General features: G+C 35.6%; 1 protein-coding gene across 1 annotated transcript in view; it reads left to right on the top strand.

The window, feature by feature from the left end:
- The window catches only part of kirrel3b (kirre like nephrin family adhesion molecule 3b), a 322,138-nt gene that overhangs the window by 171,928 nt on the left and 132,945 nt on the right, over positions 1-17,265 (top strand). Inside the window, exon 2 of the mRNA XM_041809908.1 lies at positions 15,022-15,174. Coding sequence (XP_041665842.1) covers positions 15,022-15,174 — 153 coding nt within the window. The remainder of the gene's footprint in view (positions 1-15,021; positions 15,175-17,265) is intronic.

Here is a 17,265-nt window from a genome sequence, read left to right on the forward strand (position 1 = left end):
ATATCTTTGATATTTTGGTCTGCAAATGTTCTTAAACGTCCGTCTTTGCCAGGTAATCAGTTATTTGGTTTCAGTCATGAATTTATTGCCAATACTACCTGATTATTCTGCTCTGATAATCCTTAAAGCAGCGTTACTCAACCAAAGAGCCAAACTGTTGAAAAATACCTCTGCGAGAGCCACAATCTAAGAGGTGGAGCAAAAACAGCTTAAAGTAGCAATGAACATGAGTTAAAGATGGTCAAAATGGTCAAAAAGCAGCAAAAATGGGTGAAAATGGGGATAAAAAGTGAAAAAAAGATGGGCGAGAAGTGACAAAAAATGAGTAACAGGTGGCAAAAACAAGACAAAAAAAATAGTAAAAAAAAAAGCAGTGAAGAGTGGCAAAAATGGGCAAAAAGTAGTAAAAAAAGTGGTATTTGATGACAAAAGGATGCTTTATTGGGTGAAAAAAATCACAAGAAATACAGTGAAAAATGAGCAAAAAGTAGGAAAAAGGAGGTATTACATGAGAAAAGGATGTTTAAATGAGAGAAAAATAGGAACAAATTAGTGAAAAAGGGCAAAAATTGGAAAAAAGTTGCAAAAAGAAGTGGCAGAAATGAGCAAAAAAGTAGGAAAAAAGTGGTAGACTATTTAGTAACAAAAGGATGCTTAAATGGATGAAAAGTGTCAAAAAATGGTATAAAGGAGTAAAAAAAGTTTCCCTTTTTTAAGGTTTTCTGGAGCAATAATATTTAAAATGAAGAGCCACTAATAATCACACGTTGAGTATCACTGCCTTAAAGTTACTATCAGTCTATTTATTTTGCTCCATGCAGAAGTTAGCAAAGCAAATTGTTTTTTTTCTGGTTTATGGTTCCGCGACTTCCTTGAAGTTCTGTGGCACCCCCCAGGGGAGGCCCGCCTCACACTTGGAATACCGCTGATCTAGACCCTCCATGACTGCTGTTCTGTCCTCTTTGTTTGGGATTTTACTCAAATATGTTTATCAGTCTAAACCTGAAAGTATGTTCCGCTTTTTTAGCACCTCCTTCCGCTGAGGATCAGCGGTAAACAGGGTGGTGTTTTACACTGGAAAGCCAGTGTTTGCTAGCATTAGCATGTGGGCTTCTGCTCAGACCATGCTCTGAAACATGGTAGGTTTTACACTTTAAATCATGGGTGTCAAACTAAAGGCCCAGGGGCCAAATCTGGCCCATGGTACAGTTATACCGGCCCACAAGATAATATCATATTCTTATTATAACTGGCTCTAAAAAATGAGGTCTGCAGATTTCCTCCAGTGTAAAAATGTAAACTTAACCTTGATGATATCAGATATCCTTAAAAATATAAAGAGTAAAAATAATTAGAAAATTAATTTATGTTTTCATCTTATATTTTTAAATTTGCATAGCACAATTATGACTTCTATCTAATATTTTGACTTTTAGCTAATATTTAGGCTTTTTTAATTTATTATTTTGATTTATTATCTCATATTTTGACCTTTTAGGTTGAAAGTTTTAAATTTCAAGTTATATTTTGGTCTTAAAAACATGGTTGTGACTTGTGTTTTATATATATATATATATATATATATATATATATATATATATATATATATATTTGCCTTGCATGATTTTGAGTTCTGACCTTTCGCACTAATAAGTTTGACTTTTTGATTTTGAGCCTTTCAACATCAATTTGACTTTTTAAATCTCTAAACCATGTATCATCAGTGCTTATTTTTCCCCCATTATTTATTACTGGTGAAAATGAGGTTGACAGTTTGGTTTAACATGGACCCTGTTAGGCCCTCAGGTTAGACCTGAATCCAGACTCTGGCCCCTTCTGTGATTGAGTTTGACACCCCTGCTTTAAATGATTTTCATAACACTAATCCTGACAGTCAAACTTTCTCTGTCCAGAATGTGCACTACACAGTGATGTAGCACTGGCATTTACCTTTTAGCATCCAGGATGGGACAGACATCATGGTAGCAGAAATAAAAGGTTGATATTTATTTTAGTGTCGATTCACACTAATGGGGCTGGAGGGTCCTGGAGGGTCCTGTAGGGTCTATCTTTCCTGGTCTAAAACCAGCGGATCAGTCCGCCCCCCTGTAGACTGAAATAAGGGACGTGTGTCTATCTGGTCAATGTGAGACACTCTGTAAGAAAAACTTCATTAAGTCTCTAAATGTATGCAGCTGTCACCTATGGCAATGCTACTAGTAGATAAGTGTGAGATAAAAATACCCCCCCCACACACACACACACCCACACACACACACACACACACAGACGTGTCTGTCAATGATGCCTCCAGAGAAAACTAGCCTCAGAAATGTCAAAGACACACAGAGACAGTGGGTATTGGTTACCAGACTACATTAAATAGATGCTAGATTTCTGCAGTCCATCCTGTGCTGTTAAATTGGCAGTGTAAAATACCGGGGGGAGGGGGTAATAGTTCCTGATAATGATCGGAGGCTAAGCTTTGGTGCTGTGTGGCCACATGCCGCACAGACAGCATGCTGATTATTTCTCTGAAGTGGTTTGGATGTGTGTCCGTAACGGTAATTTTGAGGCCTGATTGGCAAAGAGCGATGAAATTGGGGGCAGTTAGCACTGAGGGGAAAATCGAGCTGGAGTGTGTGGAAATGCTGCAGCCGTCCAATGGTAAACAAATTATTTGAAGTGAAATGACGACATTAGGCGACGCAAAGTGGCGGTCCACATTATGAACACGGCTCTGCGCTCACTCTTTAACTACCTGCTTTTCTATCATTTGAAACAGCTGGGCACACAGAATAGCAGTGGCCACATCTTCCAGCAGATCCAATCAGAACAAGCATGAATCACTACATAGACATATCCAGTCAGGATTAAGAGATTTCTAGAGAATTCCCCACTGCCAGTGCTTGTCTGAGTACATAAAGCATATGGAGGATAGCTATATAAAGGAATTACTCTTGTTTCTTTAATAGTCTGTGTGTTTCTGCCTGGATAATTTAGACAAGCAGGAAGAAAATCCTTTTTTTGGTAGAGTTACCTGCCCGTGTTGAAAGATTGCCATGTAAAGGCTGTACAGCAGTGATCATCAACCGGCGGCCCGGGGGCCATATTAGGCCCCCCAGGCTTCCTGTCCGGCCCCTGAAAGATCATTAAATTCAGAAAAGGAGGGAAAGAAGATGTTCTGGTTTTAAGAGTATCCTCTGGCTTTAAATGTCTGCAGCTGTTAAATCATCCCAAAACAATTAATATTGAATTAACTTTAGAATGACTCAACATTTGAACTGTTTTTACTGAAATGTACTCTTCAGTTATATATTTTTAAAAAAGGGGGTAAGGCTGGCAAAAGTGTGACAAAAATAATGGGTGATAAATGATAAAATGGGTTGTGGAGTGGTACAAAGGGACGAAAAAATGGTGAAAAAAGTGAAGAAAATGGGGCAAAACTAATAAAAGATGGTTAAAAGTGTCAAAAATAGTGCAAAAAAATAATGAAAAGGGGGTAAAAAGTGGCAAAAATGGATACAAGTGGGTAAAACATACAGGATAGGGGGATTAGAGGGGTTAGAATTTCCAAAAATTGTAGAAAGCATAAAAAGTGGCAAAAAGTATTAAAAATAGGTTAAAAGTGGCAAAAAATATTGCAATGAATGATTGACAAGGGGTTAAAAAGTGGAAAATAGAAGACAAGTGGCAAAAATTGATAAAGAGTGGCACAAAGAGGATAAAATATGCAGAAAAGTGGTTTATAATGGGCTAAAGAATTGAAAAAAATGAGTTAAAGAGGCATAAAGTATCAAAAATGGGTTAAAAGTGGAAAAAAACAGCAGCAATAGCCTGGCAAAGTTCCAAAAAGAGGTTAAAGAGTGGCAAAATGGGTGAAAATTGGCAAATATTGATTTAAAAGTTGCAATAATATTTGAAAAAAATGTAATGAAAATGGGTTAAAAGTGGCAAAAATGGATAAAAGTGGGGGTTAAACATGCAGGAAAAGGGGTTAAGAGGGGTTAAAATTTGCTGAAGTTGGTGAAAGAGGAAAAAATGGGCAAAAAGTATCAAAAAAGGGTTAAAAGTGTCAAAAATGGGGGATAGATAGGGATAGATCTCACTGGTAATGAGTAAAAATGTCCTGCGTTTTGAAAGAAAATACAAATACTACTACAATAAGATTTCAAACAGACCAAAATATTTCTTTAATTCTTGTGTATTTGAATGTCAGGCCCCCAGAGTTTTTGTCAACTATAAATCTGGCCCTTGTGCAGATGTACTTGATGACCACTGCTGTACAGCCATGAAGAAGACATGTTTCTACCTCCTGCTCTCTGTGGTATGTGGCGTAATCCTGAAAGATGTACACTGCAGCTTCCTACGGTCATTATTCAGATTCCATCCTTCTCCATTCTGCTTTAATCCCAAAATAGGAGAATAAGTTACCCTCCTGTTTCTACCAGGCACACTTCCATTCACAACACAACATTATTGTCAGGTCTGCAGAGTGAGAGAACAGCTGGAGAAGCTCTTATAAAAGAAGCACAACGCTACAGTTCATATGAAAAATGCCCTGCTTTTAGTCACATATTCATAGTTTTAGTCTAGCGTTCAGTCTGGTTTAAGTCAGTGAAGGTCCTGACATCTATACCTAAATCTGAGCCGAAGCATTCCTCAGATATTACTATAGATGTACTAGATTCAATTTAACTCTTTGGGTGCCAGAGTTTTTTCAAGAAAATATTCAATTTTGATATCAAGATTTCAAAAGGCTGTAGCTTGAAAGTGGTTAGAGATAAAGGCATACTGTAAATGAGAAAAAACTCAGTATGACCCAAAGTTTGTAATTTGCATATTCTGACATCACCAGGCGGCCTATGCGTTTTCTCCCACGGCTTCCAACATGGCTGCCCCTACCTCCGCGGTGTTTTTCATTCCCTACCTCCGTCACTATTCGCGGTGTTTTGACCACCCCGATTCTCCCACTACATCCCCTCCCTCCTCGGCCACGGTGAGGCAAAGCATCGGCCTCGGTATGTGCTTGCTTGTGGACTATCATGGCGCACGGATGCGCCATCAGTTTCACCCATGGTTTCACCGGACGACTGAACGTCATGTCAGAGGGTGAATATTCCTCTATTCCTCCCAGCATTGGGAGTATTCTCGCTACAATTCGCTTTCTTTCTCTCCGTTACGCTCAGACTACAACCCCCGCTTCCTCGTCTTTTCGACCAGGGGCGGGTCTTTCAAAACTCTCTCTCTCTCCAAAACTTTGAATAGAAACACACCCACAAATGCTGCTGGGATTCATGTTATTCATGTCCGCCATCTCCTGGTGTAAAGAGGTAACAACATTAGGCACCATATTTGCAGCTACAGCCTGTTTAATTCAGCAGCGTTGCTTGTTGCAATTTTGTGAATTTGGTGCTTGAAGGGTTACGGTGATTTCAGTTTAATTAATTTAAAATAAATAAACAAAATACTGATCCTCTGTGAATAAAAGACTAGTGCTACCTCAGATGGAAAGTTCCATAGGTATTCAATTATCAAGCATTAATGGACTCCCTCCAGCCAATCAGAATTAAGTATTTATTAAGACCATGTGGTCCGCTCTCATGCAGAATGTTGCTGTGCTTATGATCTGGATCTTTTATTTCTGGAATGATCAGCAGCCCACCTCAAACATTTTAATTAATACTAAACATATTGTTTTTAAAATATTTATTGTCTCATTTTTATCATGGAGCAAATAAAGGTTTAACAAACGTTTTTGTCACATTTTAATTGATGAAATTTAGCTTTCTGTTTACTGTAAGTTTCCTATATTTCTATTTGGAGAGGCCTTTCTGGCTCTGTCTCTGCTGTGGCCTACACATTTACAGAACCCAGCCCCTAAAGTCAGCCATGCTTGTCTCAAAGTAAACTGCTGTTTATATCCATGCCTGCTCCATCCAACTCCATCAGGATGCCTAATAAAGCTTTATTAACATGGCTGCTCAGCTGAGCAGGGACCTGAACACAGACACAATCCTGCCCTCACATTAGCGTCAGTGATAAAGTCTAGGATGAAGAGCTTAATTCTTAATTAGTTATGAAAATATTTGTCATGAATAAGTGAGGGGACCAGGGTTGTCTACACTCTGTGGCGTGTCAGGCCTGGCACAGAATAAAGCAGAGGTGGATTAGGGAGGAGCACAGCTCTCTGCCAACGCTGTGATGTCCAGTGAAGGATGAATTTGGCAGATGTGAAAGAGATTTATTGGGTGCAGAGGGGACGGATGAATGAGTGCAGCCACCTTGATGTGAGCCCCTGCCATCTCAGACACACCAGCGTGTTTGTGCTGCGCTCTTATGCTGACACATTTGTTCTAAAACTCAGCCCAGAAAGAGAGGTCAGGACTAAAACTGTTCTAAAACTCAGACAGGCTTCTAACTGTCAGTCAGCTACAGTAGACAAGAGCACCCACTGTCAGTCAGCTACAGTAGACAAGAGCACACACCGTCAGTTAGCTACAGTAGCACAGGTGTGGGGGTGCAGACACGGAGCCTATGGAAACTAGATCTACCAGACCCTTCCCATGCCTCGTGCTGTGGACATTTGGCTGTACATCCAGGGGAGATGGCCACTAGTCAGGGCTGTAGCCTGTCTTTGGCTACATCTCTGGCTAGCAGCTAGAAAATAATATTTATCCTCTCTGAAGGCCAACATATAACTGACCTGTACCTCAGGTGTGACTGTGACTACTGAGAGGGAACCATCAGGTGAATGTGCTCTGTTCCATCATTTATAGCAGCATTAGCACAGGCTAACACTCTGGTGGTATCAGTCATGATTCTGCAGATACAAGTCTCCCTGTCATTAGCAATGATTTATAACTAAGTTAGACAGGAATGACTGCATAATACTTGAACTTAATTTAGATTCTAGTCAGCTGCTTTTTAGTGGGAGTTTAGAGAAGGCCGGTGATTTTAGACCCGGATGGCTAACGGAGGCAAATATGACGACCATCCTTGTTGTGTTCTTCCTGGTTTGTGGTATAATATGCTAATATGCTACTGCTAACATGACCGTGTCCAGGACTGTCACTTGCTCTGCTTGTTAGGTGGATGGTCATGTCTGACAGTGAACACAGGAGATGGAGAGCATGAATCATTACAAAGCTTGTGCTTAGATTTATAACAAGACATCCATCTTTGAATTCAGACTGGGAAAAACAGACTTGTGGGGATTCTAATGGAATTATTCGACTCAATTATAATCAGTTGCTTGTATGACAGCAATCTTTTCTCTGATGTGGCTGGAAATGTTGAACAAAGCTAATCAATTTTCTTGTCTGCGGTAGTATAACTCATTTCCTCTGAATTTAAAAGGAAGCACACGAAGAACTGCAGTAGATGACTGCAGATTTGTACAAAGATGTCAGATGAAAACATTCTTTGTATATTGGCTCAGCTTAGTTTTGTAATTATCTGCATGTGATTAAGCTTTCAGGTTTTATTTGCATTTAGTTAAGTAAACAGAATTTGCGTGAATGTGGCCTTTGTGGCACAACAAGAGAACATGAAAAGGTTGTAGAAGTGAGAGCTCTGTATTCAGATTTATACATGGAAGTGTACCAAGTTTCCAAACAGACTTTAGGAAAGAAAAAACTGAGTGCTAAAAGAAGCACTGAAACAAATCTACTGTTAATGTTCATCTGACTCTTTATTTTAGACTTTAGACCAAATATCACTGCATGCATCCTGGCCAAAAGAAGGGATGAGAAATGACACTTCTATGTTTCACCATGAACACCTCCATGTTTCATGATGTGTCCTGTTGACCTCTTGGCCAGGTCACCTTTGTAAAAGAGATCTCCATCTCAGTGGGTTTTATCTGCTTGAATAAATGTTTGATAAAGTCCTCTTTGACTCTGCACCTGGGTTTGTGCACAGATTGTGTAACGTGTGCCCAGAATCTCTTTGCACTACATGCTATCAGCGTTAACTTCATTAACAAAAATTAGACTAAAATGTTTTTGAGTTTTCTTAGACTAAACCTAGACTAAAATGTTTTTGAGTTTTCTTCGACTAAAACTAGACTAAAATGTTTTTGAGTTTTCTTTGACTAAAACTAGACTAAAATGTTTTTGAGTTTTCTTTGACTAAAACAAGACTAAAATGTTTTTGAGTTTTCTTCGACTAAAACTAGACTAAAATGTTTTTGAGTTTTCTTTGACTAAAACTAGACTAAAATGTTTTTGAGTTTTTGTGACTAAAACTAGACTAAAATGTTTTTGAGTTTTCTTTGACTAAAACTAGACTAAATGTTTTTGAGTTTTCTTTAACTAAAACTAGACTAAAATGTTTTTGAGTTTTCTTCGACTAAAACTAGACTAAAATGTTTTTGAGTTTTCTTCGACTAAACCTAGACTAAAATGTTTTTGAGTTTTCTTTGACTAAAACTAGACTAAAATGTTTTTGAGTTTTCTTTGACTAAAACTAGACTAAAATGTTTTTGAGTTTTCTTTGACTTAAACTAGACTACAATTTTTTTGAGTGTTCTTCGACTAAAACTAGACTAAAATGTTTTTGAGTTTTCTTTGACTAAAACTAGACTAAAATGTTTTTGAGTTTTCGTCGACTAATCTAGACTAAAATGTTTTTGAGTTTTCTTCGACTAAAACTAGACTAAAATGTTTTTGAGTTTTCTTTGACTAAAACTAGACTAAAATGTTTTTGAGTTTTTGTGACTAAAACTAGACTAAAATGTTTTTGAGTTTTCTTTGACTAAAACTAGACTAAATGTTTTTGAGTTTTCTTTAACTAAAACTAGACTAAAATGTTTTTGAGTTTTCTTCGACTAAAACTAGACTAAAATGTTTTTGAGTTTTCTTCGACTAAACCTAGACTAAAATGTTTTTGAGTTTTCTTTGACTAAAACTAGACTAAAATGTTTTTGAGTTTTCTTTGACTTAAACTAGACTACAATTTTTTTGAGTGTTCTTCGACTAAAACTAGACTAAAATGTTTTTGAGTTTTCTTTGACTAAAACTAGACTAAAATGTTTTTGAGTTTTCGTCGACTAATCTAGACTAAAATGTTTTTGAGTTTTCGTCGACTAAAACTAGACTAAAATGTTTTTGAGTTTTCGTCGACAAAAACTAGACTAAAATGTTTTTGAGTTTTCTTTGACTAAAACTAGACTAAAATGTTTTTGAGTTTTCTTCGACTAAAACTAGACTAAAATGTTTTTGAGTTTTCTTTGACTTAAACTAGACTAAAATTTTTTTGAGTGTTCGTCGACTAAAACTAGACTAAAATGTTTTTGAGTTTTCTTTGACTAAAACTAGACTAAAATGTTTTTGAGTTTTCTTTGACTAAAACTAGACTAAAATGTTTTTGAGTTTTCTTTGACTAAAACAAGACTAAAATGTTTTTGAGTTTTCTTCGACTAAAACTAGACTAAAATGTTTTTGAGTTTTCTTTGACTAAAACTAGACTAAAATGTTTTTGAGTTTTTGTCGACTAAAACTAGACTAAAATGTTTTTGAGTTTTCTTTGACTAAAACTAGACTAAATGTTTTTGAGTTTTCTTTAACTAAAACTAGACTACAATTTTTTTGAGTGTTCTTCGACTAAAACTAGACTAAAATGTTTTTGAGTTTTCTTTGACTAAAACTAGACTAAAATGTTTTTGAGTTTTCGTCGACTAATCTAGACTAAAATATTTTTGAGTTTTAGTCAACTAAAACTAGACTAAAATGTTTTTGATTTTCATCGACTAAAACAAGACTATATGTGAGGACTTTTTATTGACTAAAACTACACTAAAATGTTTTTGAGTTTTAGTCGACTAAAAGTAGACTAAAATGTTTTTGAGTTTTCTTTGACTAAAACTAGACTAAAATGTTTTTGAGTTTTCTTCGACTAAAACTAGACTAAAATGTTTTTGAGTTTTCTTTGACTAAAACTAGACTAAAATGTTTTTGAGTTTTCTTTGACTAAAACTAGACTAAAATGTTTTTGGGTTTTCGTCGACTAAAACTAGACTAAAATGTTTTTGAGTTTTCTTTGACTAAAACTAGACTAAAATGTTTTTGAGTTTTCTTTGACTAAAACAAGACTAAAATGTTTTTGGGTTTTCGTCGACAAAAACTAGACTAAAATGTTTTTGAGTTTTCGTCGACTAAAACTAGACTAAAATGTTTTTGAGTTTTCTTTGACTAAAACAAGACTAAAATGTTTTTGGGTTTTCGTCGACTAAAACAAGACTAAAATGTTTTTGGGTTTTCGTCGACAAAAACTAGACTAAAATGTTTTTGAGTTTTCGTCGACTAAAACTAGACTAAAATGTTTTTGAGTTTTCTTTGACTAAAACAAGACTAAAATGTTTTTGGGTTTTCGTCGACTAAAACTAGACTAAAATGTTTTTGAGTTTTCTTTGACTAAAACTAGACTAAATGTTTTTGAGTTTTCTTTAACTAAAACTAGACTAAAATGTTTTTGAGTTTTCTTCGACTAAAACTAGACTAAAATGTTTTTGAGTTTTCTTCGACTAAACCTAGACTAAAATGTTTTTGAGTTTTCTTTGACTTAAACTAGACTACAATTTTTTTGAGTGTTCTTCGACTAAAACTAGACTAAAATGTTTTTGAGTTTTCTTTGACTAATCTAGACTAAAATGTTTTTGAGTTTTCGTCGACTAATCTAGACTAAAATGTTTTTGAGTTTTCTTTGACTAAAACAAGACTAAAATGTTTTTGAGTTTTCTTTGACTAAAACTAGACTAAAATGTTTTTGAGTTTTCTTTGACTAAAACTAGACTAAAATGTTTTTGAGTTTTCTTTGACTAAAACTAGACTAAAATGTTTTTGGGTTTTCGTCGACTAAAACTAGACTAAAATGTTTTTGAGTTTTAGTCAACTAAAACTAGACTAAAATGTTTTTGAGTTTTAAATCGACTAAAACTAGACTAAAATGTTTTTGAGTTTTCGTCGACTAAAACAAGACTAAAATGTTTTTGGGTTTTCGTCGACAAAAACTAGACTAAAATGTTTTTGAGTTTTCGTCGACTAAAACTAGACTAAAATGTTTTTGAGTTTTCTTTGACTAAAACTAGACTAAAATGTTTTTGGGTTTTCGTCGACTAAAACTACACTAAAATGTTTTTGAGTTTTAGTCGACTAAAAGTAGACTAAAATGTTTTGAGGTTTCGTCAACTAACCAAAACTAGACTAAAATATTTTTGCGCTTTAGTCGACTAAAACAAGACTAAAATGTTTTTGCATTTTGATCGACTAAAACTAGACTAAAATGTTTTAGTTTTTGTCGACTAAAACTAGACTAAAATGTTTTTGATTTTCATTGACTAAAACTAGACTAAAATGTTTTTGGGTTTTCGTCGACAAAAACTAGACTAAAATGTTTTTGAGTTTTCGTCGACTAAAACTAGACTAAAATGTTTTTGAGTTTTCTTTGACTAAAACAAGACTAAAATGTTTTTGGGTTTTCGTCGACTAAAACTAGACTAAAATGTTTTTGAGTTTTCTTTGACTAAAACTAGACTAAATGTTTTTGAGTTTTCTTTAACTAAAACTAGACTAAAATGTTTTTGAGTTTTCTTCGACTAAAACTAGACTAAAATGTTTTTGAGTTTTCTTCGACTAAACCTAGACTAAAATGTTTTTGAGTTTTCTTTGACTAAAACTAGACTAAAATGTTTTTGAGTTTTCTTTGACTTAAACTAGACTACAATTTTTTTGAGTGTTCTTCGACTAAAACTAGACTAAAATGTTTTTGAGTTTTCTTTGACTAATCTAGACTAAAATGTTTTTGAGTTTTCGTCGACTAATCTAGACTAAAATGTTTTTGAGTTTTCTTTGACTAAAACAAGACTAAAATGTTTTTGAGTTTTCTTTGACTAAAACTAGACTAAAATGTTTTTGAGTTTTCTTTGACTAAAACTAGACTAAAATGTTTTTGAGTTTTCTTTGACTAAAACTAGACTAAAATGTTTTTGGGTTTTCGTCGACTAAAACTAGACTAAAATGTTTTTGAGTTTTCGTCGACTAAAACTAGACTAAAATGTTTTTGGGTTTTCGTCGACTAAAACTAGACTAAAATGTTTTGAGTTTCACGACTAAAACAAGACTAAAATGTTTTTGGGTTTTCGTCGACAAAAACTAGACTAAAATGTTTTTGAGTTTTCGTCGACTAAAACTAGACTAAAATGTTTTTGAGTTTTCTTTGACTAAAACAAGACTAAAATGTTTTTGGGTTTTCGTCGACAAAAACTAGACTAAAATGTTTTTGGGTTTTCGTCGACAAAAACTAGACTAAAATGTTTTTGAGTTTTCGTCGACTAAAACTAGACTAAAATGTTTTTGAGTTTTCTTTGACTAATCTAGACTAAAATGTTTTTGAGTTTTCGTCGACTAATCTAGACTAAAATGTTTTTGAGTTTTCTTTGACTAAAACAAGACTAAAATGTTTTTGAGTTTTCTTTGACTAAAACTAGACTAAAATGTTTTTGAGTTTTCTTTGACTAAAACTAGACTAAAATGTTTTTGGGTTTTCTTTGACTAAAACTAGACTAAAATGTTTTTGGGTTTTCGTCGACTAAAACTAGACTAAAATGTTTTTGAGTTTTCGTCGACTAAAACTAGACTAAAATGTTTTTGGGTTTTCGTCGACTAAAACTAGACTAAAATGTTTTTGAGTTTTCTTTGACTAAAACAAGACTAAAATGTTTTTGGGTTTTCGTCGACAAAAACTAGACTAAAATGTTTTTGAGTTTTCGTCGACTAAAACTAGACTAAAATGTTTTTGAGTTTTCTTTGACTAAAACTAGACTAAAATGTTTTTGAGTTTTCTTTGACTAAAACAAGACTAAAATGTTTTTGGGTTTTCGTCGACAAAAACTAGACTAAAATGTTTTTGGGTTTTCGTCGACAAAAACTAGACTAAAATGTTTTTGAGTTTTCGTCGACTAAAACTAGACTAAAATGTTTTTGAGTTTTCTTTGACTAAAACAAGACTAAAATGTTTTTGGGTTTTCGTCGACAAAAACTAGACTAAAATGTTTTTGGGTTTTCGTCGACAAAAACTAGACTAAAATGTTTTTGAGTTTTGGTCGACAAAAACTAGACTAAAATGTTTTTGAGTTTTCGTCGACTAAAACTAGACTAAAATGTTTTTGAGTTTTCTTTGACTAAAACTAGACTAAAATGTTTTTGGGTTTTCGTCGACAAAAACTAGACTAAAATGTTTTTGAGTTTTCTTTGACTAAAACTAGACTTAAATGTTTTTGAGTTTTCGTCGACTAATCTAGACTAAAATGTTTTTGAGTTTTCTTTGACTAAAACTAGACTAAAATGTTTTTGAGTTTTCTTTGACTTAAACTAGACTAAAATTTTTTTGAGTGTTCGTCGACTAAAACTAGACTAAAATGTTTTTGAGTTTTCGTCGACTAAAACTAGACTAAAATGTTTTTGAGTTTTCGTCGACTAAAACTAGACTAAAATGTTTTTGAGTTTTCGTCGACTAAAACTAGACTAAAATGTTTTTGAGTTTTCTTTGACTAAAACTAGACTAAAATGTTTTTGAGTGTTCGTCGACTAAAACTAGACTAAAATGTTTTTGAGTTTTCTTTGACTTAAACTAGACTAAAATTTTTTTGAGTGTTCGTCGACTAAAACTAGACTAAAATGTTTTTGAGTTTTCGTCGGCTAAAACTAGACTAAAATGTTTTTGAGTTTTCGTCGACTAAAACTAGACTAAAATGTTTTTGAGTTTTCTTTGACTAAAACTAGACTAAAATGTTTTTGAGTGTTCGTCGACTAAAACTAGACTAAAATGTTTTTGAGTTTTCGTCGACTAAAACTAGACTAAAATGTTTTTGAGTTTTCGTCGACTAAAACTAGACTAAAATGTTTTTGAGTTTTCTTTGACTAAAACAAGACTAAAATGTTTTTGGGTTTTCGTCGACAAAAACTAGACTAAAATGTTTTTGAGTTTTCGTCGACAAAAACTAGACTAAAATGTTTTTGAGTTTTCGTCGACTAAAACAAGACAAACTATAAAGGGTAGAAATGACTAAAATGGGACTAAAACTTAAAGATATTTTATCTAAAGACTAAAATTTAGACTAAAATGAAAAATAGCTGCCAAAATGAACGCTGCATGCTATAGACGGATGTTTCTACACAGGGCCCTGTGTCACTGTAAACTCCTCAGCATGAAAAAAGCAACAGTCTGGAAATAAGAAGCAGCTGTGAATAAAAGTGTTTCACATATTGTGATAGAGGAAAATGCAACCTTTGCTGCAGTTCCTGCTCTGCTGTCTGTTTGAATGCACAGTTGGGTGTGTGTACAAAAGTGTGCAGGATCTGGTTGATAGGCAGCCTGCCAGTGTTTCTAACTACACATCAGTCCCACTCTGATCCTCTCTACACCACGGCGCCCCTCCCCATTAACACACCCTCTGCCTCTAATGGAGTTCACTGCACACCACTTTCTGCCTGAACACGCGGGAGAGGAGAGGAGAGCAGCTTAACAGTGGGAATACATGGGTGTGAGCTGAGTTAATGTATGCCACTAGAGCCGTGTTGGCAGACGAAATGGTGTTATGTGCCGTGGTGTGTTCGAGCCCAGCCCATCTGTATGGTGACATCCTTCATAAATGAACCGAGCTGAGCTGTGACGGCTGTCTCTTCATCCGAGCTTCAGTCCTGCTGCACTGGCATCTCTAAAGCATCCTCCTCATCTCGTCTCTGTAGCATGAATAGTAAAAGAATATGCCACATTTGTATATCAGCCTTTAGGGTTCTTTCAACATGACTTTGACAGGAGCTTTGAGTGAAATTGGTGGAAATAGGCATATGGTGCTCTTCCCTTCATTCAGCACTTGAAAGATTGAACACAGGTGTTTGTCAAATCACATCCTGTCGCTTCTTTCAACCAGAGATTTGTATTTTATTTTTTCTGACTGTAACACAATAAAGTAAAAACCAAAGAGGTCAGACTTAATGTTGCCCTTTTTCTTTTGTCCAGAAGGAGCTGAGGCCATGTTTTCCCAGCAGCCACAGGACCTGGTGGTTGTTGCAGGCCAGCCGGTGACGTTGCCGTGCACTATTCCCGGTTACCATGGCGTTGTCCTGTGGATCAAAGACGGCCTGGCGCTGGGAGTGGGCAGAGACCTCTCCAGTAAGTGACAGCTGTTATCCCCCATCATCATGCGTGTCTGAATCACCCTCACGTCTCGCATGTAACATTCAAAGGTGTCTTTTTGTCATCCAAAGCCTCGCACGTTCACATCTCATCTCTGCAGAATACATCACGCCACGAATCTCACGATCCAAGTCACATGACAGGTGTTACATGACGAGCTGTACATGAAATATCAATCGCAGTGATAACGCGTGGCTCTTTTATGTCTTAATTAGAAATATTATTCCCCCAGAAAACCTTAAAAAAGGAAACTTTAACCTCAGAAATTATCCATTGCCATTCACATTAATCAGTTTTTTTCCCATGCTTGTACAGTAAGCTTTGATTGGCCACTTTTAATCAATTTTTGCTGCTTTTAGCCAATTTTTACCATTTCTTTTTACTCATTTTTGCTACTATTGTCCTGCTTGTTGCTATTTTTGTCTTCTTTTGCTTTGCCATTTTCTGCCACTTTTTGCCCATATAAGCTGCCTTTTGCCATTAAATACCAATTTTTCAAGTTTTGCCACCTTTTTACAGCTTTTGCTCATTTTTGCCACCTTTATGTTGCTTTTTTGCCCGTTTAGTCACTTTTCACTGATATTTTTTTGTTTGCCCGATGTAACTATTTTTTTGTCACTTATCTCCCATTTTTGCCTGTTTCTGCCCGTTTTTCCTACTTTTCCTACTATTCATTGTATCTATCCTTTATTTTAGCAGGGGAAACTCCACTGAGACCAAATTTCTTTCCAGGGGTGCCCTGCAGCAATACGATACAATACATTAAAAAATATATATATTTGTACATGGGTAAAACAGTTACAAATACATTCATAAACACCTATACAACTCGAAAACCCAAGCCCTGGTTTATAAATCACAGTTTAAAGCAGCTGCGATCACCTTCCTTATACAGTTCAGACACAAGCTCTTTAAAAACGCTGTCTGATACCAAAGAGGGCAATCTAGCTGTCAGTTGAAAATTATCCCACCTAATGGGTGCAGCAACACTAAAAGCAGTCCTACCCCATTGGGTTCTAAACCTTGGTGTTTTTAATGTGATCCAGCTCTGAGATCTGGTAGTACGGGTTGAGATGTTCATAGATGAGAGAGAAGTCAGGTATGGAGGGAGTTTACCAGTGAGTGCTCTATAAATAAACAGGATACTGTTCTGCTTTCTACGCTGACTTAACGAGGGCCAGCCAACAGACTGATACAGGTCACAATGGTGAAAACTATCGCCGGTAATAAAGCGAAGAGCACAGTGATATATGGCTTCAAAACAGAAGCAGCTGCATGTGTGTAGAGGATATCTCCATGATCTAAAACTGGCAGTATTGTCGCCTGGACTTTTTCTGTTTCTCACAGACAGGCAGGACTTATTCCTGTACAGAAAACCAAGTTGTGGTCTTAGTTTCTTAATTAAATTTGAGGTATGAGACTTAAAGGACAGATCTTGATGTAGCCATAGACCCAAATACTTGAACTGATGAACACAATCAATTTTTACATTATTTAAAGTGGATGAGGTGGCATCAGGATTGTCAGTGGTCTACCTTGAGAAAATCATAAACTTGGTCTTAATGGGGTTTAGCATTAGTTTAAGATCAATTAGTGCCTGTTGGAATCCATTAAAATCAGACTGTAGCTGGGACAGAGCTTGACTGTGTGAGGGTGCTGAGGAGTACAGTATTATATCATCCGCATAAAGATGAACCTTACAGTACTGTAATTTTCCTGCCATGCCAATAAGATATAATGTGAATCAAAGCGGACCCAAAGTTGATCCCTGGGGGACTCCTTTTGCTGACCACCTTAAAAGTAGACCTCACATTGTCTGCAACAATTGCTTGAGTCCAATTTGTTAAATAATGTTTAAACCAGGTCCATGCAGTCTCATCAGCACCAACTTTAGAAAGTTTACACAACCAAAGAGAATGGTCGGCCGTGTCAAAGGCTTTAACAGATCAACAAACAGGGCGACTCATTTCTGACCTTTATCATTGAAGTGATAATGTCATTTTTGATGCTTTGTTGCTGGGTTAAGCCCATTTTTGCCACTTCTTTTTGCCACTTTTTGCCTATATT

Source organism: Cheilinus undulatus, linkage group 2 (genome assembly GCF_018320785.1).
Source record: "Cheilinus undulatus linkage group 2, ASM1832078v1, whole genome shotgun sequence".
Lineage (NCBI taxonomy): Eukaryota > Metazoa > Chordata > Actinopteri > Labriformes > Labridae > Cheilinus > Cheilinus undulatus.